Consider the following 25,402-nt stretch of genomic DNA (forward strand, 5'->3'; position numbering starts at 1 on the left):
TTTTGCATTATAAGCAGTCAACCGATTGACAAACTAGAAATTCCGTGGGAAAGAGCTCGGGTTAATTTCGAGTGTTATCTGCAATCTAGATGTTTATAAATCATTTCAGTCGTTGATATAATAATTAAAGGTCGACTGAACATGAATTATATTATACAATTTAAAGCGCATTTCTGTTTATGCACGTGAACCCGTCTAACGTTATTGTTATTTCGCAGTTATATAAAGTAGCAAATTATCGTTCCTGAATAGGTGGCGCCGTGGTAGCGGATCCTGTTCCTCAACTTCCGGTTTCTGCATAGTGCAACTATTTCAGTTATATTTTTAATTAACGATGCCAAGTACTTGTTGTTGTGTACCTGGATGTCATTTAAGAGGAGGACATGCATTTCCAAATGACTTAAAAAGAAGGAAAAGTTGGATCAACGCCATTGCCCATACACAGATTGGACGAGAACACGATGATATCGTGGAGTCCATCTCAATCAGCTGTTGTTTGCAAGGCACGTTTTACTGAAAAAGACTACGTGCAGGAAACTATTCATGGTAAAACTCTATTTTCTTTGTGAAATATATAGTTATATATGTAATCGCCATGCGAATAAACCAAAGTCTGTTTACAACCGCAATTATCGTTTTAGAATAAAAGGGGGTGGGTAATTCAAGACGTCATAATTTTTTGGATTACGATTCAATGTGATCTGTTTGAGATTTTTAGTGATTGCTACAATTATAATGATTTCTTACAAGAAGTATATCATACTGAGAATTAATTTAGCAGTAATTATGCTAATGTAGTAATGACAGGAATGCATAAGCTATGCCTCATAGACTTTCTTGAAAAATATCAATGACAATGTTAACAGGAACAAAACAATGACATGCTCTCATCTATATTATAGTTATTTAGGTACAAACAATGTACGTTTGTTGCATAAGTCTCTCATTGTTTGTCCTTTGGATTTACATAACATACATTGAATCAGGCAAACATAGTTTTATCCAGATTGTAATGAATAAATCTAGTTAATATTTCGCCAGGTAGTACAAAGTATACATTGCTAATGGAAGTTCATTTAATTATCAAAAAACAAATGTTTTATAACCTTTTTCAGGGCGCAAACCCACCATACAGAGACTTAAGTCTACTGCCATTCCCAGCCTATTTTCCTGGACCAAAAAAGAGACTGAATCGTCCGCAAATAGAAAAATCAGGGCAGTTTCCTGTGAAAACAAAAGAACTAAACTTGATGAATATTGTAGTAAAAATCTAGAGGAAAGTTTTGATTGTAAAGTTGGTTTTCCTGAAGAAGTCATTCATACTGCAGAAAGGATTTATGACTGTCCACCACCAACTGCCGAGCTAATGTTGAGCTTCACAGATGGAATTACGCAAACACCATCAATGCCTATGTTTTCAGCAGAGAATTTTGAAATGAAGACACGTGACACAGCCATGCATTTTTATACCGGTTTAGAGTTGTATACTAAATTTTTATTTGTTTTGACCACACTTGGTCCAGCAGCACATTGTTTGAGATACATATATTTTCAAATTGATAGGGTGTCAGTTGAAAATCAGTTTTTTTATGACTTTGATGAAATTGAGGCATTATACAACCAACTTTGAACTGTCTAGATTCTAGATTGAATCTAGTGTTAAGAATATTGTGTATACATGGATTGTTTTTATGTCTAAACAGTGGTGTGAGGCTAACACTTGGCCATCTAGTGGTTTAGTCAGGTATTTTTCACCATCCAATTTCAAATTAAAGTTTCCTACGACTTGGATTATTATTGACAGCACAGAATATCCCGTGATAAAACCTAAAGCTCCTAGAGCTCAGGCAACCTTTTCATCAAATAAAAACAGAAACACTGAAAATTCTTGAATGTTCGACACCTGGTGGTTTAGTCAACTATGTCTCTATGTCACATAGAGCGAATTATTGGACTTGGCAAAACATACAAAATTCGAATAAATCCTATGAATGGAACTGAAACAAAACTTTCATCTGAAATAACATTTAGTTGTTTTATGTTGTGTCATTTTAGAACTTGTATTGTGCCAAAGGATGCATAAATAAAAGTGACGCAATGAATTTTGTTCTGATATATATATATTTACAATTACATGCACATGTAAATTGTAATGCATATAAAAATAAGGAGATGTGGTATGATATTCAGTGAGTTTATCGAACTAAAGTGCATAAGAAATGGGTTTAAGCAGTTACAGGTGTTACTGTCACCGTACAATCTCCAACAATGAGAAAAACTCGTACCCTGTAAAAAAATTCAGAGTTTTGTTGTCTCACCTTGACTTTGGTGAATTTTTTATATCTGTTGATGTAAATATAAAAAAGAAGATGTGGTATGATTGCCAATGAGACAACTCTCCACAAGAGACCAAATGACACAGAAATTAACAGCTATAGGTCACAGTACGGCCTTCAACAATGAGCAAAGCCCATACCGCACAGTCAGCTATAAAAGGCCCCGAAATGACAATGTAAAACAATTCAAACAAGAAAACTAACGGCCTAATTTATGTACAAAAAATGAACGAATATAACAAATATGCAACACATAAACAAACGACAACCACTGATTTACACTTTTACAGGCTCCTGACTTGGGACAGGCACATACATGTACATACAGAATGTGACGGGCTTAAACATGTTAGCGGGATCCCAACCCTCCCCTAACCTGGGACAGTGGTGTAACAGTACAATATAAGAAAGAACTATAAAAATCAGTTGAAAGAGGCTTAACTCATAAGATGGATAAATACAAATACAAGTGGACGTGGTCGGGTAGTTGTACATCCAAACAACAAAAAGACACCAAGTACAGATCTGAGAGTACTCGCAGTTACTGACAGCTAGTTCAAAGCCACTAACAACTGATAAAAAAATCTTGCATCTAAGACTAAATTATCAATCCGTAAGCTCCCTTTAGAATTTTATAAATTTTAGATTTTAAATTTCTGAGTTATGGGGTTTTATTCATTAAAAAAGGGGGGATTTTCCAGTTTTTGGACAACAACTCAAAAATGCTTTAAGCAGTTCACATGAAACTTTGGTGAATTATTTATAGCTATTGATGTAATCTCCCGATTGATTTTCATAAATTTCAAATATGACATTGAGAAGAAATTGAACTTTATTCGTTTATAGTCTGGCAACAGATTTATTAAGTATTGCGCAACAGCACAGTGTATTGCACAACAGCAAGAAATCTTTAATTGAATATAAATTCAATTCATATAACCGATTTCAAGTTCATTGACTACATTTATTCAGAAACTATAATATGTCAAATATTTAATTACAATCCAAATTCAGACCTGTATCAAGCTTGAATATTGTGTCCATTTTTGTCCCAACTGTTCAGGGTTGGACCTCTGCGGGTGTATCCAGCTGCGCTCAGCGAATCAGTTTATTTCTTAATTAAGAACTCCTTTTTGTCGAGCCTTCGATTTTTGTCGAAAAAGCGAGACATAGCGATCCTACATTCCGTCGGCGTCGTCGTCGTCGTCGTCGTCGGCGGCGTCCACAAATATTAACTCTGTGGTTAAAGTTTTTGAAATTTTAATAACTTTCTTAAACTATCCTGGATTTCTACCAAACTTGGACAGAAGCTTGTTTATGATCATAAGATAATATTCAAAAAAAATTTGGTAAAAAAAACAGTTCCATTTTTTCCGTATTTTACTTATAAATGGACTTAGTTTTTCTGCCAGGAAACATTACATTCACTCTGTGGTTAAAGTTTTTGAAATTTTAATAACTTTCTTAAACTATCCTGGATTTGTACCAAACTTGGACAGGAGCTTGTTTATGATCATAAGATAGTATCCAGAAGTAAATTTTGTAAAAAAAAATTCCATTTTTTCCGTATTTTACTTATAAATGGACTTAGTTTTTCTGCCAGGAAACATTACATTCACTCTGTGGTTAAAGTTTTTGAAATTTTAATAACTTTCTTAAACTATCCTGGATTTCTACCAAACTTGGAAATTAGCTTGTTTATGATCATAAGATAGTATCCAGAAGTAAATTTTGTAAAATAAAAATTTTATTTTTTCCGTATTTTACTTATAAATGGACTTAGTTTTTCTGCCAGTTAACATTACATTCACTCTGTGATTAAAGTTTTTAAAATTTTAACAACTTTCTTAAACTATCCTGAATTTGTACCAAACTTGGACAGAAGCTTGTTTATGATTAAAAGCTAGTATCTATATGGAAATTTTGTTAAAATTTTGTTCCATTTTACTTATAAATGGACTTAGTTTTTCTTCCAGTTAACATTACATACAGTCTGCAGTTTAAGTTTTTAAAACATTTATTAGATTCATAAACTATCCTGGATTTTTACCAAACTTGGACAGAAGCTACTTACAATCAAAAGATAGTATAAAGAGGAATATTTTTATTAATGTTTTTCCTCATTTTTGTTGAGCCTGCGATTAACAGCAAAAGTAGGCGAGACACTGGGTTCCGCGGAACCCTTACGAATTTTTTCATTCATAAATTACTTTATGCTTGGAAATATAATTTTGCTTGGAGTTGAAAGAGTTGACATGTTGCAATGTACATTTATTCTACATAGTTCTATGGTACCAAATCAAAAGTTTATATAAAAGAAAGAAGTCAAAGGTTTCCCATCATAGTTTAGTTACATACATTTTTTTTTGTACCTGAGGTCGTTGAATATAGATCATTATATAAATAAGGAGATGTGTTATGATTGCCAATGAAAAAACTAAGGATTTTCTTATCCAAGGAATAGATTACCTTAGCCGTATTTGGCACAACTTTTTGGAATTTTGGGTCCTCAATGCTCTTCAACTTTGTACTTGTTTGGCTTTATTACTATTTTGATCTGAACGTCACTGATGAGTCTTATGTAGACGAAACACGCGTCTGGTGTATTAAATTATAATCCTGGTACCTTTGATAACTAATTTGACTATAAACATAGATAAAAAAGGTACAAACTGGACATAATGCACTAGTTCATAAACAAGTGAGAACAATCGCCTTCATATAGTGCTCAGAATATGACATTCATAAAACTTGTTCAATATCATTAGAGAACTCTAAATCTTAAATACTGAAAGCCACCTCTGATAAGTACACTGTACTATGCAAGATAATGATATAACTGGACTAAAAATACACACAACCTGTAATTAACTGCCTTTACAGCGCTTTCGCGCTTTGATTATAAATTTCCTGTTACAAAACTATGAATTTTTCGAAAAAATATGGATTTTCTTATCCCAGGAACAGATTACCTTTGCCGTATTTGGCACAACTTTTTGGAATTTTGGGTCCTCAATGCTCTTCAACTGTACTTGTTTGGCTTTATAACTATTTTGATCTGAGCGTCACTGATGAGTCTTATGTAGACGAAACGCGCGTCTGGCGTATTAAATTATAATCCTGGTACCTGTGATAACTATTTACACCACTGGGTCGATGCCACTGCTGGTGGACGTTTCGTCCCCGAGGGTATCACCAGCCCAGTAGTCAGCACTTCGGTGTTGACATGAATATCTATAATATGGTCATTTTTATAAATTTCCTGTTACAAAACTTTGAATTTTTCGAAAAACTAAGGATTTTCTTATCCCAGGAACAGATTACCTTAGCCGTATTTGGCACAACTTATTGGAATTTTGGGTCCTCAATGCTCTTCAACTTTGTACTTGTTTGGCTTTATAACTATTTTGATCTGAGCGTCACTGATGAGTCTTATGTAGACGAAACGCGCGTCTGGCGTATTAAATTATAATCCTGGAACTTTTGATAAATACTTACACCACTGGGTCGATGCCACTGCTGGTGGACGTTTCGTCCCCGAGGGTATCACCAGCCCAGTAGTCAGCACTTCGGTGTTGACATGAATATCAATTATATGGTCATTTTTATAAATTTCCTGTTACAAAACTTTGAATTTTTCGAAAAACTAAGGATTTTCTTATCCCAGGAACAGATTACAATAGCCGTATTTGGCACAACTTATTGGAATTTTGGGTCCTCAATGCTCTTCAACTTTGTACTTGTTTGGCTTTATAACTATTTTGATCTGAGCGTCACTGATGAGTCTTATGTAGACGAAACGCGCGTCTGGCGTATTAAATTATAATCCTGGAACTTTTGATAAATATTTACACCACTGGGTCGATGCCACTGCTGGTGGACGTTTCGTCCCCGAGGGTATCACCAGCCCAGTAGTCAGTACTTCGGTGTTGACATGAATATCAATTATATGGTCATTTTTATAAATTTCCTGTTACAAAACTTTGAATTTTTCGAAAAACTAAGGATTTTCTTATCCCAGGAACAGATTACCTAAGCCGTATTTGGCACAACTTTTTGGAATTTTGGGTCCTCAATGCTCTTCAAATTTGTACTTGTTTGGCTTTATAACTATTTTGATCTGAGCGTCAATGATCAGTCTTATGTAGACGAAACGCGCGTCTGGCGTATTAAATTATAATCCTGGTACCTTTGATAACTATTGACCATTTTGCATCATAGACAAGGCTAGTGGAGTCTCTGACAGACTTTGTGAGATGCTTGGTTGCTCCATCAGAAAAAACTCTCTTTCTGAAGCTAACCCTGAGAGAAGCCAGGCGTGTAGATGAAGTTTGGATTTTGATAAAGAACCTTGCCTTTGATTTAAGACGGAAGGTCTGGTCTCAGAGGAAGAACTAAAGGACAAGCACATGATAGGCGCAGAAAGTCTGGAAATCAAGACTGTTTGGGCCATGCTGGAGCATTAACTATGATCTTGCAGTTATCCCCTGCTATTTTCTGAAGTACTGGGGCGAGAAACCTGAAAGGAGGGAAGGCGTACCCTAACATTCCTTTCAAAGATAGTTTCGTTGCGTTTACCGCAAAAAATTTTGGATCTGGAACCGGAGACACAAATGTGGGAAGTTTGTAATTGAGACTGGTCGCACACAGATCTATCTGAGGTGACCCCCAATGAAGAGTCACAGCTTTGAAAACTACTTGAAGTAGTTCCCACTCCGTGTTTACTGGAGCAAGGGGTCTGGATAGAGTGTCGGCTAGAATATTGAGGTGCCCCGCAATATGTCTCACCACAAGATGAACCTGGAGTTGAAAACACAGAAGGAGAATGTCTCTGGCTATCTGATAAAGAGAAGGAGAGTGAGTTCCTCCCTGATTCTTGAGATAAGCTACAACTGTTGTGTTGTCCGTGGCCACAATGACAGACTGATTCTTTAGAGACAGTTGGAAATGATTCAGTGCAAACAGAACTGCTTTCATTTCCAATACATTGATGTGCTCTTCCAAAAGATCTGTAGTCCAGACTCCCGAGATTGTAAGCCCCTCCAGATAAGCTCCCCAACCGAGGATGGAGGCATCTGTGAATAAAGTTAGACTAGAAACTTGAGGGGACAAAGATAGGCCCTCATTACATTTTCCCGTACTAACCACCATAGAAGATGTGAAAATAGAGGCTGAGTGATTGGAATCAATGCTTCCCATTCTTGTGAAGCTGGAATCCAAAACTTGTGCAGATAAAACTGAAGAGGACGAATGTATAGGCGTCCCAAAGGAATTACATCTGCCAGAGAATTCAATAGACCCAGAAGTTGCAAGAATTGACGTGCTGTGACTGATTGAACAGTCAGGAATAGATATATTTTCTGACATAGTTTTGTAAATTTTTCCTCTGGGGGGAGAACTGGGCCTAGATTGTTTCGGAAATGTTTTCCCAGGAAAACAAAGTCTTGAGAAGGAACTATCTCTGACTTTTTCCAGGAAACTAGGAAGCCTAGGGACAGATAGCAATTGATGACCAAATCTGTCTGAACCCTCAATTTGATTGGGAAAAATTCCTTGAGAAGGGTATCGTCCAGGTTGGAATGAATCTGTATAGACAGGGAATGTAGGTGAGCTATAGCTGCCTGCATGATTTTGGTAAAGCCAAAGGGGCTGTAGATAGGCCAAAAGGGAGAGCCTTGAACTTTGTTGTTCCAAACGAAGCGAAGGTATTTCCTGTAAGTATGGGAAATGGGAATGTGGAAATAAGCATCTGAAAGATCCAGAGAGGTAGTCCCCATTCCTGGGAGGATTGAAGCCCTGATTGATCTGTTGGTTTCCATTTTGAAATGGGGAACAATAAGAAAGTTGTTCAGAATAGATAGGTCTATGACCGGCCTCATTCCTCCCGTCTTCTTTGGAACCAGAAAGAGACGGGAATAAAATCCCGGAGACAGAATTAAGAGCGGCAGCTCCTCTATTACAGGTGTCTGTAACATTGTGTCTACTTCTACTGATAGAAGTTGATACTTGACTGGGTCTTGAGTATGAGACAAACTTATCGGAACTGCAGACAGAGGAGGTGGGTTCTTGAACTGAAGTGTTAATCCCCCTCGAATTATTGACAGCACATAACAGTCTGAGGTAATTTTCTTCCACTGATTTAGGACAAAACCTAACCTCCCCCTACTGGTATGGATTTTTGAGGAACCTGTTGTAAATTTTCCACTGGGAAAGCTGTCAATAACGTACGAGGGGGCAAGAACCTTGGTACTAGACCCAGATTTCTTGGGGCCCTTAAAAAACTACCAGAAGACTTACCTGAGCTTTTACCGGAGTTAAGGGATTTGTTCTGAGGTTTGCCGTAGTGATTCTTCCTTTTCTTAGCAGAAGAAGGAGGACCACCAGAAGCAGAAGTACTAGTAGAACTAGAGGTAGCATTAGCCGACCTTTTGCCATTGTTAACTTGTACATTAACTTTGACGGGAGGATGGTTTTTACTGAGTTCCTCTTGAACCCGCTGTACGGGTTAACCAAAAATTTTGTCAGAAAGTGGAGATTTCAGTAAAGAATCTTTCAAAGACTCAGCAACAGAAGTTTTTTCAAGAAACTCTACTCTTTTAGATAGGGTGCAATTAGCAATAGAACCCATTAAAAGCAACTGAGATGAACCTAGAGCTTTATCCAGTTGAAGTAAGAAAGATCGTACTTCCGCTGGAACAACCGAATCTTCGCTGTTATGCAATTGTCCGGATGCAGCTAGAAAATGTTCGGCTGTGCCAAGAACTTGAGAAGCACTACGAAGGAGATTCTCAGTTTTTGCCCAAACAGGTTGAGTGAGACGAAGACCATCTACTGGCTTTGTTCCCAATAAAGATGAAAAAGATGTGTCACAAGTGGGAACTAGTCTACCCAACGAAGAATCAAAGATATCAAAATCTTTGTACTTGAATTGATCAGAAAAGGAAGACATACCAAAACCAGAAATTTGGTTATTAGCAACCTTTTCACTAGCAGAATTAGCAATACCTTCATTGATAATTTGTAAAGCAAATGCCATATGGCCAGATTCAGGAAAAGAATTGTGAGAAGTCACAGAATCCTGAGAAATACCACAGGAAGCTTCAAAAGTTGAAGAAAGTCTCTTCGGCTTTGGAGGAGATGCAAAAGGGATATGTGCTCCATCCCTCTTCAAGGTGTACACCTTATCCTTAAGATCCTTCAAAGATAAAGGAGGATCCTCAGTCTCCTTGGTAGCAGGTTGGCGAGCTGAATTAGAAGAAGGCTCAGGGGCCGTCTTCGATACCTCGGGAGAAGAAGAACTATCATCATCCTCATCAGTGAGGAAAGCCCTTTCTTGACTCCCAGGGGAAACAGAAAGCTCGTCATCCTCCCTCTCACCATATTCTACAGACTTAGCTGGAGAAGGTTGATGAGAAGAAAAGAGGGACAAAAGATACCAGAGGGACAGTCAAACTCATAGATCGAAAACAAACTGACAACGCCATGGCCAAAAATAAAAAGACAAACAGACAAATAATAGTACAGATGACACAACATAGAAAACTAAAGACTAGGCAACACGAACCCCACCAAAAACTGGGGGTGATCTCAGGTGCTCCGGAAGGGTAAGCAGATCCTGCTCTACATGTGGCACCCGTCGTGTTGCTTATGTTATTACAAATCCGGTAAATAGTCTAATTCGGTAGGTCACATTCGTGAAAAGGGAAGGGTATTGTAGTTACGACATAAGGAACATATCCGATATCATCTGTGAAACGGTTATTCCATAACGGTCACCATTTGGAACTCTTGGTTTAATAGCTTCCTTGTGAGCAGCAGTCCTCTATCAAGGAAATCATGATAGGAAATACAAGCCCGGGAATATCGTATCAATTGGGAGATATATACTCCGTATGCAGGCGCTGCTGGAATGTTGCTACATAGAAATGGAAAGTTCACAATTGGGAAGCTGAAATCATCTTTTTCTCCAGTAGAGACCTACGAATGGATAGAGTACTAAACTCAGCCTTGAAAGACTCACCAAAGTCCAATAGTAACTTCTGAAACCCATCTGAGGATGGTGCAGAATCAGAACCCTGAGTACCATGAGAAGAGCTAGAAGAATGTGATCGAGAGTCAGGTAAGGGAGCAGCAGGAGCTACTGCAGGAGTCAAAGATACTGCCACAGGTGGAGCAGAAGCTAAAGGTGGAGCAGTAGCTACCCCAGAAGGAGGTCAATAGAAATTGTCCCTGTAAGGCAAAAAACCAGGTTTTTTTTGGCATAAACCCACCATAAGGGTAAGAATGTGGCCAAGGTGGCTGAGACCATGAGGGTAAAGGTTGGGTGCCTGAGTTGGGAAGCATATACTCACAATAGGATACTGGGGGTCTAGAACATGGCAAGTTCAAGCCCATAGCTATACCTGTATATTGTGTCCATTTTTGCCCCAACTGTTCAGGGTTGGACTTCTGCGGTCGTATCCAGCTGCGCTCGGCGAAGCAATTTATTGTAACTGTGCTTCGGTTGCCTCAAAATAAAGTTACATAAATTGGTCACAAAGCTTAGCTTTACCAATAACAAATTACAAGGAAATGTACATGTGGTGTACTGGTGTCTTTTTCTGACTGGTATGCGTAAAAGGAAATGTGGGATATTGGTTAAATATACATTAACACAAAGACATTTTAGAGTCGATGTATGTTATGGCCTTCAACAATAGACAAAAAAGAGGTAGGGTCAACTTTCCCTTCATTTATTTCATGCAAAAACCATTTTCAAAAAGTCTTTACTAAAATGTGCATCGTGATAGCTTCATGTTTGCACTGTGATGTTCTAACAACATTGTGGTGTTTTGGTGGTTCTGTATCCAATTTTAAATGCCTAAAAAAATGCAATTTTGACAAATAATGAAATTCTATAGGGAGTGAAGCTGTGTTTTGTTTTTCAGGTACAAAGTATTCATGTCAGTTAAAAGTGCAAAATTTTACAAAAGTCGTTGGAATTTACAACATTGTATCTGAATTCTTCAATAAGAATGTAAAGTACTAAATAATATTTTGATTTTGTGGATATGCGTTATACAATTGTTGTAAAATTTTAAAAGCGTTTAATAATTTTTATTTTAATAGTCAAATTCAATTAGGTTTTAAAAACTTTTGGATTTTGACCCAGTGAGTGAAATGGATTCAAGGAAATCTAGCTGTCTACCTCCTTAGTATAGTCATTATACCCTGTTCTTCCTATAATATGTAAAAGAAAAAACAAAAATAATAAGATTATCTGTACAAATCACATTTAGCTGAATAACTGTCAGTGGGTATGCTTGTGACAAAAAGTTAGGAAAGCCATATTTATATAACATTAATGAGCATAAAAATAAAAGTGACTTGCAATAACTGGACATGGTCCACCACAACAGCACTATTGAACAAAGCTTCCACACTATTCACTTAAAATGTGTGTATGATAAATTATCATACAAAAAAAAAAGAACCATGCAATCCTTATAATTACATTTTGGTACTAAAACCAGGAAATGACGAGGTAAATGGAAATTTTCGTGTGCTTTATCTTATAATTCCTTCCCATTGTTAAATTGTCATGGAGAGCATGTGTAGTCTTGGATACTGTGTTGCATTGGGACATGAAACATCACTATAAAGTACCATGTCGTTGTTTACTAATAAAAATAATGAAATTATAACATCACAAAATGACATTATAATATTTCAATACCAAAGCTGTTTAAACATGATAGAATGATACATATACAATCATATAATATATATAGTTATCAAAGATATATGTCTCTGATCTAAAGTTTTATTTTATTTTAAAATAAAAAATAACATGGTTTTAATAATAACTGTTGCTAAAGTAACAGTCATGGAAGACGATTTGTTACAAAGATCTGTATCACAGAAGCATTGTTCCTCTTGTGTTGATATTGTATTACAATTATCGACAGTAGCTCCAGAACATTCTCTTGAATACACTGAAATATATAAAGTGTTGTTAAGATGAAGGAAATATAATCTTTGGGGCCATTAAAGGTCTACTATAATTTCATATCGCTGTTATAGCAATTCACACTCTTTCACTCGCAAGTTTGTCAGTTATGTACGTCAACTGATACAATAATATGAACTGACTTTAATATGTATTGTCCTACACTTATAGCACAGGCACTTGTCTCAGAATTTTTTTCCCCTATATACCTTAATATTAAGGTATATAGGAAATTTTTTTTCTGAGACAAGTGCCTGTGACTTATAGGAGTGTCCAAAGATGCATGAGACATCTGTTACACTGATCTGTGATTACCAACCTGTTATATTACTTACTTTGAGTTCTTGTTATCTTATTGAGACATCGGTTACACTGATCCGTGTTTACTAACCTGTTATATTACTTTAGCACATACTTACAACTTCTCGTCCAATCAAATTACTTGAATTTGCCTTCTAATTTTCATAGTACATACTTTTTCCGTGTACTAAGAAACTACACATGAATGACCACAAGGGTAAGATTTCATTGTATCGTAACCCTGATATTAAAACAAAAATTGCCACTGGCTAAAAATGCTGTGTTCCAAATTAAATTAAATAGTTTGTAATTAGTTTTCACATTGATTTTTAAATATCCTGCTATTAAAATCTTTAGATCTAAAAAGTGTTTTTGACGATTGCAAGTTTCCTTCATTTTAATAAAGAGTAACAAATATGGTTCTTTATACCTTGATTAGAGTACAACGCCATCTTAAAATTGTGATAATTTATCAATATCAATCAAATATTTTATTTTATTTTATTTTATTGTCGTATAAACTTTACAGTTTGTGACCAACATGTATTAACACAATAAACATATATACATACATATCAAACATACAGTAAAAAAACAGCATCAAAATTAATAAAAACAAACAAGCTATTAAGAGTCCCCTGCCCTCAGTTCTAATGACTTTTTCAAGAAGGATCCTAAGTTAACTTATTTGTTTGTAAAGGCGTTGATGGATTTAGTAAATAATGAATTTTTTCTTCTTCATTTAAATTATTAAATTTTTATTTTCAGTACATATGTGTTCAAAAAAGGCATTTCTTAGTGTTTTATTATAATCACAATAGAGTAAAAAATGTTTCTCGTCCTCTAGTATTTTACATTTATGACAAAGTCGTTCCTCTCTTGGGATTTTAAAATATCTCCCCTTTTCAATTAAGAGGGAGTGATCCCTTAATCTAAATTTAGTGATCAATCTCCTTATCTGAAAATTAGATATGTTTAGATAAGATTCTAGTTTGCAATCTTTTTTAAGTGTTTTATATAGATAAAATTTACTTTTATCATCAATGTTTTCAAATTTAGTTTCAATTAAATCTTCATATTTATTTTTCATTTTTAACTTTATATTGTTTTTTATTTTATTTACATCTTTTATGTCCTTACAAATAAAAAGAATATTAAGGTCAATATTAGTCTCTTCAACAATATTTTTTGCATATGTATACCATGAATAAGTTCCAGTCAAATCTAGAGACTGTGCTAGAGAAAAAGCTTCCTTTATCAATGGATTAATATTATTATTATTATATAGTCAAGCTAAATATATTAATAAAACATTCTATAGGCAATCTTCCTAATTCAACTCTTGCTCCTAAATTGGATGCATTTTTCTTATTCCTAGAGTAGATTTACAAAATTTAAGATGCATATTTTCAATAGGGGTTTTGTCTAAAATCAAGTTGATTAATTTGTTTTCCCGAAGATAAGGCTCTGTTTTTGGCTCTATGAAAAGAAATATCTGTATCCAAATATGTTACTTCTGAATTATAGGTCATAATTGGTTTTACTAAAGAATCAAAAAGATTATTTGCTACTTTTATAGGTAGATTATTCAATGATTTAGTATAGGATTTTATTGCAAAAAATAATTTTTTTGCCTTTTTTGTCAGCTCTAAAGTACTTTGTGAGAAATTTCCATTACATTTTATCAACATTCCCAAAAATGAATATTCTGATACGCTCTCTATAGCTTCATTCTCATAGTAAATATGTGATGTTTCATCATTTTGTTTGGACTGACTGAAAATCATGGATTTTGTTTTGTTTGTATTTAAAGAGCGTTGCCATTTGTTGCAATATAATTTAACATTATTTAAACTGTTTTGAAGACCCTCTTTCGATTCTGACAGGATCAAAAGATCATCCGCAAAAAGGAGGCATCCCACTTTACTATTTATAAGCTTAAGGGGACTTGAATCATTTCCCTCAAATTTTTTTACAATATCATTTATGGAGACATTAAATAAAGTGAGGCTCAGGGTGTCTCCTTGTTTAACCCCTCTAGCAATATTAAAAAATTCTGATACATAATCTTTGTATTTCAAAGATGATTTAGTATTTAAGTATTGTTGTTTTATTACTCTGTAAAAAGACCTGCCAACTCCCATTTTGCATAATTTATAAAATAAAGCAGTTCTCCATACTGAATCAAAAGCCTTTTTCAGATCTATAAAGCAGGCATAAATCTTTTTTTTTTTTTCTCTTTATGTAAAATTGAGAATGGAAATGGGGAATGTGTCAAAGAGACAACAACCCGACCATAGAACAGACAACAGCAGAAGGTCACCAACAGGTCTTCAATGCAGCGAGAAATTCCCGCACCCGGAGGCGTCCTTCAGCTGGCCCCTAAACAAATATATATACTAGTTCAGTGATAATGAACGCCATACTAAACTCCAAATTGTACACAAGAAACTAAAATTAAAAATAATACAAGACTAACAAAGGCTAGAGGCTCCTGACTTGGGACAGGCGCAAAAATGCGGCGGGGTTAAACATGTTTATGAGATCTCAACCCTCCCCCTATACCTCTAGCCAATGTAGAAAAGTAAACGCATAACAATACGCACATTAAAATTCAGTTCAAGAGAAGTCCGAGTCTGATGTCAGAAGATGTAACCAAAGAAAATAAACAAAATGACAATGATACATAAATAACAACAGACTACTAGCAGTTAACTGACATGCCAGCTCCAGACTTCAATTAAACTGATTGAAAGATCATGTCTTCATCATATGAATATCAGGCACAATCCTTCCCGTAAGGGGTTTAGTATCATACCATCATAACATATATGAGAAGAACATAACCCGTGTCATGCCAACAACTGGTTTTTAAATAAATGTGTTTAGTTCCGATGCAAAGACCCTATAAGTGAATCAATATTAACGCCAAAATATGCAATCTTTAATGACCTGACAACAGTATCGGAACTATATCCCTTCTTAATAAGTCTATTTAAAGGTTTTGTTAGCTTCAAAGGTGAATACTGACATTTTTGTGCTTTATAAAGAATATATCCATAAAAAATTGGATGTGAAATACCTGAACGTATAAGAAGTCTGCATGTTGAGCTATATTTACGAATGATGTCCTTATACCGATGATAAAATTTAGTAAATGTTTTGACTAGTTTGTGATATCGAAAACCCTGGTGTAATAATTTTTCAGTAATACATAAATTTCTCTCGTTAAAATCTAAAACATTGTTACATACACGAGCGAATCGAACAAGTTGAGATATATAAACACCGTAAGATGGTGACAAGGGAACGTCACCATCTAAAAATGGATAATTTACAATAGGAAATGAAAAATCATCTTTTTTATCATATATTTTAGTATTAAGCTTTCCGTTAATGATATAGATATCAAGATCGAGGAAAGGGCAGTGGTCATTGTTAGTATTAGCTTTATTTAAAGTAAGTTCAACAGGATAAATTTCTTTAGTATACATACTGAAGTCGTCATTATTGAGAGCCAAAATATCATCCAAATATCTAAAAGTATTATTGAATTTGTGTATCAGATGTTGTTTCGATGGGTCTTTGCTGATTTTTGTCATAAATTGTAACTCATAGCAATACAAAAAAAGGTCCGCAATAAGTGGTGCACAGTTAGTCCCCATTGGAATTCCGATAACCTGACGATATACGGAATCTCCAAAGCGAACAAAAATGTTATCTAGTAAAAATTCAAGGGCATATATAGTATCAAAGCATGTCCAATTGACATAGTTTTTTTTGTTTATTTATTGGTACTAAAAAATGACCTAAAAGAGTTTGAACATATATATTCACATTCTGACTTTTTAAATGCCCATTTAATTAGGTGTGTGAATTTTTTCTTAATGAGAATGTGAGGCAATGTGGTATATAGGGTAGAAAAATCAAAACTTTGAACAGATTCAAAATCACCAATATATGCATGCAATTTATCAAGTACTTCCAACGAGTTCTTGACACTCCAAAAGTAATTAATTCCACTATTTTCGAAGGCCTTATTTGAACAATTTATTATCAGGTTTTTGATTGTACCAAGTGTACTGGTAAGAAGAATAGACAATTTAGTAGTGGAACAATGGCTTGAAGACGAAATGAATCTATATTTGTAAGGTGTTTTGTGTAGCTTCGGAAGTAAATATTTATTAATCAAGGACTTCAATAAAAAGATGCTATCAGCTGTTCTGTGATTTTCTCTGAAACCAAACTGACAATCACTTAATTGTTTGTCAACAATCTTGATTAGCCTATTATTCAATATGGCATTAAAAAATTTTGGTAGATTACTTATAAGAGAAATTCTTCTATAATTATTAGGGTCTAACTTGTCACCTTTTTTATGTAAAGGGATCATGAAAGATAATTTCCATGAATCTGGATAATTACCTGTCTTTTAAATAAAATTAAAAACTTTTACAATAGAATTAATTATCACAGGTTGTGAATGTTTGAGTATTTCATTCACAATTCTATCTGGACCTGCTGATTTGTTTACTTTAAGGTTTGAAATGACCAGTTTTACCTCAGCAAATGTAATTGGTGCATCAGTTTCCATATTCAATTCAATATTATCCTCTAGAATGTTTAATTCACGTTCCATGCAGTTTATTTACAAACGGTTTATCATATGATGCTGGTGTACCCTGATCCTGAAAATGTTTTATGATTTTATTTTCATTCATTAAAATTTCAGGAATATCTTCTTCAATATTTGGTTTCTTTTTTATTGCCTTTAGAATATTCCAGTATTCTTTTGGATTATTTTTTAATTATCTGAAAGTGATTTATAAAGTTTTTGGTGATATTCAAATTTTTTCTGTTTAATCATTTTTTTTTAGTTTTTTACATAATTCAAAATATTTAGGTTTTAAACTTTTGTCATTTAAGCTTGATTTTGTTTCCTATATAGTTTATTTGTCTTCTTGTTTCATATACTGTATTATCTGACCATACTTGTTCAATTTTTTTCTTTTTAGTTGGTTTAGATATGCCTTTACATGTATTTTCTGCAATAGTTTGTAAAATTTTTGTAAGTTTTTCAGCTGCACCATCAACGCCTAGTTTATTGCTATCAAAATGTTGCATCTCTAAATCTAAAATTTCCTTTTTAACATTTTCGAATGATAGAACATCAATTAATTTTGAAAATGACAATTCTGTCCATTTGTATGATTTAATCAAATGCCAATTTTCATCCATGCAATTACTTTGTACACAAAAAAGTGTGTACTATGAAACCATGTGAAGGGAAATTAAGGCAACTTGATCTCTTTTGTCGTGAATTGGTTGATTGATTTATTATTGGTTGCTTAATGCCAAGTGGCGAATATTTCATGCATGTTCAGGACGATGTCATGAATTGAAAAACTGTGATAATGTCTGAAGTTAAACCATTGTGGTGACGCCAGCCTATTCATTTACCGTGGATTCTTTTTCTTTACACCCCAGTTCTATTGTTATACTTCATAGTTTCTATTTCTGAAACAAGTGTAAATTGAATAGATCTATTGTTACGAATAACAAAGGATTTTGACCACAGGGTGTGACGAGCGGGGTTTCTGGAAACCCCTGCTTCTACATCCCGCAAACAAAGTCCATTGTTATTCGTAACAATAGAAATTTATTATTTTTTAAATAGCATGAACATAAGAAATTACTAATAGTGTTCACTACAAATTGTTTCAAGATATTAAAAAAAACATTTTAGGAAATCCCAATAGCGAAAAAAAATTAAGCATCTATTTTGAATACAAAAATAATCCTTTAAATACTCCTTTGCTTGAAGGTATTTTTTTTTATCCCAGTCATATGTCTCTATTCTAAAGCATTGGTCTTTAAAAAATGGGGATTCTAACTCCCGGGACCCCCCCCCCCTACGGTTACCCATTGGCCGATCTGGGGGTGGGGGTTCCGCGGTTTGGACCCGACTTTTATTTAAAAGATCAATGCATTTGAATGGTTGGACCCCCCTTTTTTTCTCTTGAGTTGGGAACCCCCAGCTGGATCAGCCCCTGTTTGCCCCCAAAAAGGGAGTTCCTAAATATTAAATCTGTATCTTTGTATGTTGAGCGTGTCTGGTAGTCTGGTCACACCTATCCCTTAGTATGTTCGAATATGAATGTTTATTTATTCTCGAGAAGAGGGGGGGGGGAGGGGGGTATAAATCCGTAAGGTATAAAATACAGTTATGATTACCTTTATTACACTGATACAGGTAAGTACTTTGGGTTATAGTATTGCCTTTATCTTAAGTCTCTTCTACCAAATCCAACGCTTGCCACAAAATGTCGTCCGTCTTATACCCGTCCATATTGACAACTGCATACAAGGAGCATGATGTATTTTTGTTTGTAATAAGAATACACGAAAAGGTCAACCTTGACCCGCTGATCCATTTTAGTACATGGATTTAACGGGAATATGCAAAACAACTTTGACATTTGTAAAATATAATCACTTGTCAAAGTTTGAACAAAGATACCCTAAGAAAGGTTACTAGTGGGGTTTCATGTAATAAAAAAAAAAATTCTTATAAATCATGGTTTGATATTGTCAATAAATATGCTATCGGTTTTTTTTTCATTTAATAATCAATGTTAAAAAATATAGGGTATAGAATGGGGTGTAAGTTAGTTATACACCTCGGGATACGGCGTGTCTGGATAAGAAACCCCTCCGGCCTCCGGCCGACGGGGTTTCTTATCCAGACACACCTATCCCTCGGTGTATAACTATTACAGAATCAACGCTTCCTAAATCTGCCGCTGAAATTGACTCACCAAATTATATTCAATTGTTTCCTTTGTGTGCCTAATTTGATTAAATTTGAATTGGCCAATTTACTAATTTCTGTTCACTAATGGAATAAATTTAAAAACTTACCTGTAATTTTTGGAATGTTTATAAGCTTTCACTGGGACGACGAAACCTCTCGGCTACCAAATGGGTTACACTATAGATGTCTATTTTATATATTTAAATGAACATCTGATATACATCGGTTCATCGGACACACAGGGCTTGTACCTTTATGTAGACACAATAGGCAGTCGTATAGTATGAGTTGGTAGCCGCGAGGTTAGCATGGTTAAAATCAAGGAGTTAAAGATAGGGATTTGTCGGTTTAGGTTCGAATCCCTGAATTCTCTCTGTTGTTCCAATTCTTAAGTTATTCTGTTTTTTTTTTCTAATTTTGCATGTTCTAGTGGATGTTTTTGTAATAATAGCGAGTTTTACCGCGTTTTTGTCGAGCCTTCGACTTTTGTCGAAAAAGCGAGACATAGCGATCCCACATTCCGTCGGCGTCGGCGTCGTCATCGTCGTCGTCGTTGTCGTCGGCGGCGTCCACAAATATTCACTCTGTGGTTAAAGTTTTTGAAATTTTGATAACTTTCTTAAACTATCCTGGATTTCTACCAAACTTGGACAGAAGCTTGTTTATGATCATAAGATAATATTCAAAAGTAAATTTTGTTAAAAAAAATTCCATTTTTTCCGTATTTTACTTATAAATGGACTTAGTTTTTCTGCCAGGAAACATTACATTCACTCTGTGGTTAAAGTTTTTGAAATTTTAATAACTTTCTTAAACTATCCTGGATTTCTACCAAACTTGGAAAGAAGCTTGTTTATGATCATAAGATAGTATCCAGAAGTAAATTTTGTAAAAAAAAATCCATTTTTTCCGTATTTTACTTATAAATGGACTTAGTTTTTCTGCCAGTTAACATTACATTCACTCTGTGGTTAAAGTTTTTAAAATTTTAACAACTTTCTTAAACTATCCTGGATTTGTACCAAACTTGGACAGAAGCTTGTTTATGATTAAAAGCTAGTATCTAGAAGGAAATTTTGTTCCATTTTTTCCGTATTTTACTTATAAATGGACTTAGTTTTTCTTCCAGTTAACATTACATACAGTCTGCAGTTTAAGTTTTTAAAACATTTATTAGATTCATAAACTATCCTGGATTTTTACCAAACTTGGACAGAAGCTACTTACAATCAAAAGATAGTATAGAGAGGAATATTTTTATTAATTTTTTTCCTCATTTTTTGTTGAGCCTGTGATTAACAACAAAAAGTAGGCGAGACACTGGGTTCCGCGGAACCCTTACGATTTTTTTTTATTATTATTGGCTATTTCACATGTTTGAAAAAAAATGATTACATTCTATTTGTCAATTTTTGTTTTATAAATATAGTATGATTTCATCTGTTTTACTACATAATTTTACAAAGGTTTGTTCGCAAATTCCTATGCGAAAAAATCGTGATGTGCCTAGAGTGCTAGAAAAATTTCGATAACATACTTATTATATATACTTTATATATGCTTTTTGGTCGGGTTGTTGTCTCTTTGACACGTTCCCCATTTCCATTTTCAATTTTATTAGAAATAATTTCGAATATGTCTTATTTTGTATAAACAGATAATATTCATATGCCTGGCAATATAAAGATCTTTAAAAGTAGAAGTGTTATATTTGTATTTTGTTAACCAATTAATTGTGATCTGAGATTTATCAATGCATCGTTGGACACGATAACATGGTTATTTAAACTCACTTACAATACCTTCTAATTAAGAAAAGGCTTTAATTTTGAAAAGAAATTAACACAATAGTATAAGTTATAGATACAATGGATAAGCGTAGATTCATGAAAAACAAACCATTCGCCCTCCGATCTCATGGTTTCTTTTTCAAGAATCCACGCTTATCCATTGTATCTATATAATAGAATGTGCCACCTATATATATATGTTCTGATAAATATGATAAATATATATACATGTTCTGATAAATCTTTTAGTTTTTGCTTTGAAATAAAAAAAAAACAAAACAACCCTAGTATCTTTGATCTATTGGTAGTTGCTTTTTAATGACTATCCGCTAGACTATCTATGGGGACATACCAGGGGGCGGATCCAGCCAATTTTAAAAGGGGGTTCCAACCTAGGATAAAGGGGGGGGGGTTCCAACCATATGTCCCCATTCAAAAGTATTGATCGTCCAAAAAAAAGGATTTTCCAGACATGTAAAGCTTCCACTGCAATTTAATCATTGCTTGCCTTTGATCAATTTATTTTGTCATCTTACCATGTAAAGAAGTACATGTATAGTAAAACACCGCTTTATATCAATAAACATACTTACACCAGCAGCTACCATCTTGTCATTCTGGAGTCAAGACCTTTAGAAACCACAAGTTTTACAATGATACTAGTGGGTAGATTTACAAAACTTCGTTAATGAGCTCCGTTTTACAAACACCTGTGATACAAGTAGTCAGCCAAAATAAACTATCATTAGATCAATTAAAAGATTACTCGAGTAGTAAATATGTGCTAAATTGGACAGTCTATGAAAAGGTATATACTATGAAATTAAGAGCTCGGGGCAAGCCCCTCGCTCTAAATTTCATAGTGTATACCTTTTCTTAGACTAACCTTGACTTGAGTTATTTTTATCCTATTGAGAAATCTGTTACACTGATCCGTGTCTACTAACCTGTTATATTACTTTGAGTTCTTTTTATCCTACTGAGACATTTGTTACACTGGTCCGTGTCTACTAACCTGTTATATTACTTTGAGTTCTTTTTATCCTACTGAGACATTTGTTACACTGGTCCGTGTTTACTAACCTGTTATATTAGTTTGAGTTCGTGTTATCTTCTTGAGGCATCTGTTACACTGGTCCGTGATATAATTTGTGTCCGACGATGTAAGTTTGAAGTCCCTTCCACAGGAAGATGTGAATTGAGAGTTGCATTCGTAGCATCTGATACCTACATAAAATTAACTGTATATGTATATGATCAAAATTAGACAAGAATAATATGCGGGTAAATATTCTACTCTTTACACATGGCTTAATGAGTGGGTAGCAATTGTATGGCCCTTGTGTGAAATACATTCACGGTAAATTTCCCATTCTCCTTTGGAAATCGAGAAGTGCTATTCTGAAGTGATACATTCATCTGGACCGCCAAAGCTCAAAATTAAAAATCAATAAATATATACATACATTCACATCATGATTGTGAAAAGTGTAGGAAATATACATTTATGTTCAGTTTAAAAAGCTTTAAACATCTCAAAGACCTATCCTAAGAATTAATTTTGATTTAAACATGATATGTCATGAAACATTTCTGTGTCAGTGATATGAAATGCTACAATTTTTGCTTTATCACATGTTTTTTTTATATATGGTCATGACTGAAGGTTGAATTTGTGAAAAATTCTGTGAACTTCAGCGTATATTGTGAACTGTATATTGTTTGTCTAGTCGGCTGTTTTCTTTTAGTCATGGCGCTGTTTGTCTGTTCGGCTGTGTTCTTTTGGCTATGGGATTGTTTGTCTGGTCGGCTGTTTTCTTTTGGCCGTTGCGCTGTTTGTCTGGTTGATGGTTTTCTTTTGGCCATGCTGTTGTTTGTCTTGTCTGCTGTTTCTTTTGGTCATGGCATTATTTGTCTGGTTGATTGTTTTCCTTTTGGCCGTGGTGTTGTTTGTCTGGTCGGCTGTGTTCTTTTGGCCATGGCATTGTTTGTCTGGTTGGCTATATTTTTTTACCATCATGACGTTGTTTGTCTTGCTGCCATCACAAGTTGGTTATCTATTATGGAATATCTTTCACATATAACCGATCGATATGTTCCAATTGTCGTAATCACAGTACAATCCTGCATGTCCTCGTAATTTCCCTCGAATATGAACTACCGAATTAGGCTTATCACCGGATGTGTACTTATCTGAGCAACACGACGGGTGTCGGAGAAGGTTCCATTTACCCTTACAGAGAACCTAAGATCACCCCGGTTTTTGTTGGGGCTAATCTTGTTCATTACTTAGATTTCTAGGTTGTGTCTTGTATACTGTTGTTTGTCTTTTGGTCGTTTTTCGTTTTTTGTCATGGCATTGTCGAATCATTTTCGACTTATGAGTTTGATTATCACTTTTGGTATCTTTCGCCTCTCCTTTTTTTTTCATTTGTCCTTGACGGGTCGGAGATTAAACCGTACGAATATTTGACGACAGGGACAAGAACATAGTACACGTGCTTTCGAGTGATATGATAAAGCCGTATGTTGTGTGTATGCAATAATATGAAATTATATGTACGAATATTTGACGACAGGGGCAAGAACATAGTACGTACACGTGCTTTCGAGTGAATTATGATAAAGCCGTATGTTGTGTGTATGCAATAAAATGAAATTATATGCCTGATATTCCAAATTACATCCGTATTGTATAACATAATTAAGTTGATCCAGAACGGATATACATTTATATATATACAAGTCTAAATTGAAAACAATAATATATATATAACTTCAACTTACTTTGAACTCCAACAACAGTTGTTAAGAATAAAAACCAGTAAATACATAAAACAGAAAGAATATCCATTCTTAATTTCTCATATATATGCAACATGCAAATTAGATAGAAGATGTTTTCCAATCTTTTAACATGAAACAAAGGAAACGGATATGTGAACTTACGACGTGTGTATAGATCTTCTATTGTTTGTATTTCCGTATTAACAGGAGGTTTATAATAGTATATCTAATATCTTAAGTACAGGATCAAATCTTTTTGTTATTGTTTTAAGTGGAAAATAAACATTGTCAGTCAAAATAACTTACATGTCGAGTGACAAAAACTTGATTTCATGCATGTTCAGGTCGAGAACAAATTAACAATACATACAATAATTAAGTAGGTCTTTTATTAAGGGTTCTCCGTGAAGAAGGTCGGGAAATTTAGACTGTTACCGGGAAACGAGGGTGTTTTGGGTAGGGCCATAAATTTTGTCTTGTAACAGGTCACCTACGGACCCCCCCCCCCCCCCCCAAAAAAAAAAAAGTTGTTGCAACTGTTCTTAACTTGCAGAGAGCGTGGCCCTATCTCTACACAAGGCATCTGATTTAACGTCCACATTCTTATTGGACATTCAAACTCAAATAAATTAAGTGCATCATAAAACATTTTACTATTCGATAAAGTTAAGACATGTCCTGTTTTTCGGTGCAAAACATACTGGACACGCATTTTGTGTCCGGAAATTCATGGACACGTTTTACCTCAGTTCCGAGGTCTTATTATTAAAATCCTTGACCAGAGCATATGCTATCATGTGCTATAAATTTGATTCAAATATAAAAAGTAGTAAAATTTGACAGATATTTCCATGGCACAGTTTTATATAAAATTGTTATTTACGCATGGAAAATGACATTTACAAAATGGAGCATAAAAAGAAAGATAATATACCGATCACAGTGCAATCCAAAATTATAAGTCCATTAAAAAAAGACAACACTACAGGCCTCAGCACTACAGGCCTCAGCACTACAGACCTCAGCACTACAGGCCTCAGCACTACAGACCTCAGCACTACAGGCCTCAGCACTACAGACCTCAGCACTACAGGCCTCAGCACTATCGCCAAAAAGAAAGACGACGAAAAGACAAACAATAATAAAAACAAAACACTACACAGACATCTTAAGTATGAGCAACAAAACAAAACACTACACAGACATCTTAAGTATGAGCAACAAAACAAAACACTACACAGACATCTTAAGTATGAGCAACAAAACAAAACACTACACAGAAATCTTAAGTATGAGCAACAAAACAAAACACTACACAGACATCTTAAGTATGAGCAACAAAACAAAACACTACACAGACATCTAAAGTTTGAGCAACAAAACAAAA

The 25,402-nt window shown here is 34.6% G+C and overlaps 1 protein-coding gene and 1 long non-coding RNA gene across 2 annotated transcripts; one reads left to right on the top strand and one right to left on the bottom strand.

Moving 5' to 3' along the window:
* Positions 1–295: 295 nt before the first annotated feature.
* On the top strand, positions 296–2,102 carry LOC127718918 (uncharacterized). Its single transcript, XM_052225018.1, has 2 exons — positions 296–546; positions 1,116–2,102. The coding sequence occupies exons 1-2, from the start codon at positions 462–464 to the stop codon at positions 1,628–1,630; spliced, it is 600 nt and encodes a 199-aa protein (XP_052080978.1). The 5' UTR covers positions 296–461; the 3' UTR covers positions 1,631–2,102.
* Positions 2,103–11,052: 8,950 nt separating this feature from the next.
* Positions 11,053–24,167, bottom strand: LOC127718937 (uncharacterized). The gene is made up of 3 exons (XR_007990033.1): positions 24,016–24,167; positions 22,312–22,455; positions 11,053–12,310 (listed from the first exon to the last, which is right to left on the bottom strand). It is a non-coding gene; the product is annotated as an uncharacterized LOC127718937 (long non-coding RNA).
* Positions 24,168–25,402: the final 1,235 nt, after the last annotated feature.

The sequence above is a fragment of the Mytilus californianus genome, unplaced genomic scaffold, assembly GCF_021869535.1.
Source record: "Mytilus californianus isolate M0D057914Y unplaced genomic scaffold, xbMytCali1.0.p SCAF_10, whole genome shotgun sequence".
Classification (NCBI taxonomy): domain Eukaryota; kingdom Metazoa; phylum Mollusca; class Bivalvia; order Mytilida; family Mytilidae; genus Mytilus; species Mytilus californianus.

Excerpts from the sequence above, each read along its gene's own strand:
- LOC127718918 (XM_052225018.1), top strand. The coding sequence starts at position 462 with ATGATATCGTGGAGTCCATCTCAATCAGCTGTTGTTTGCAAGGCACGT. Across the intron at positions 547-1,115 it reads CGTGCAGGAAACTATTCATG|GGCGCAAACCCACCATACAG; the intron begins GTAAAACTCTAT and ends AACCTTTTTCAG.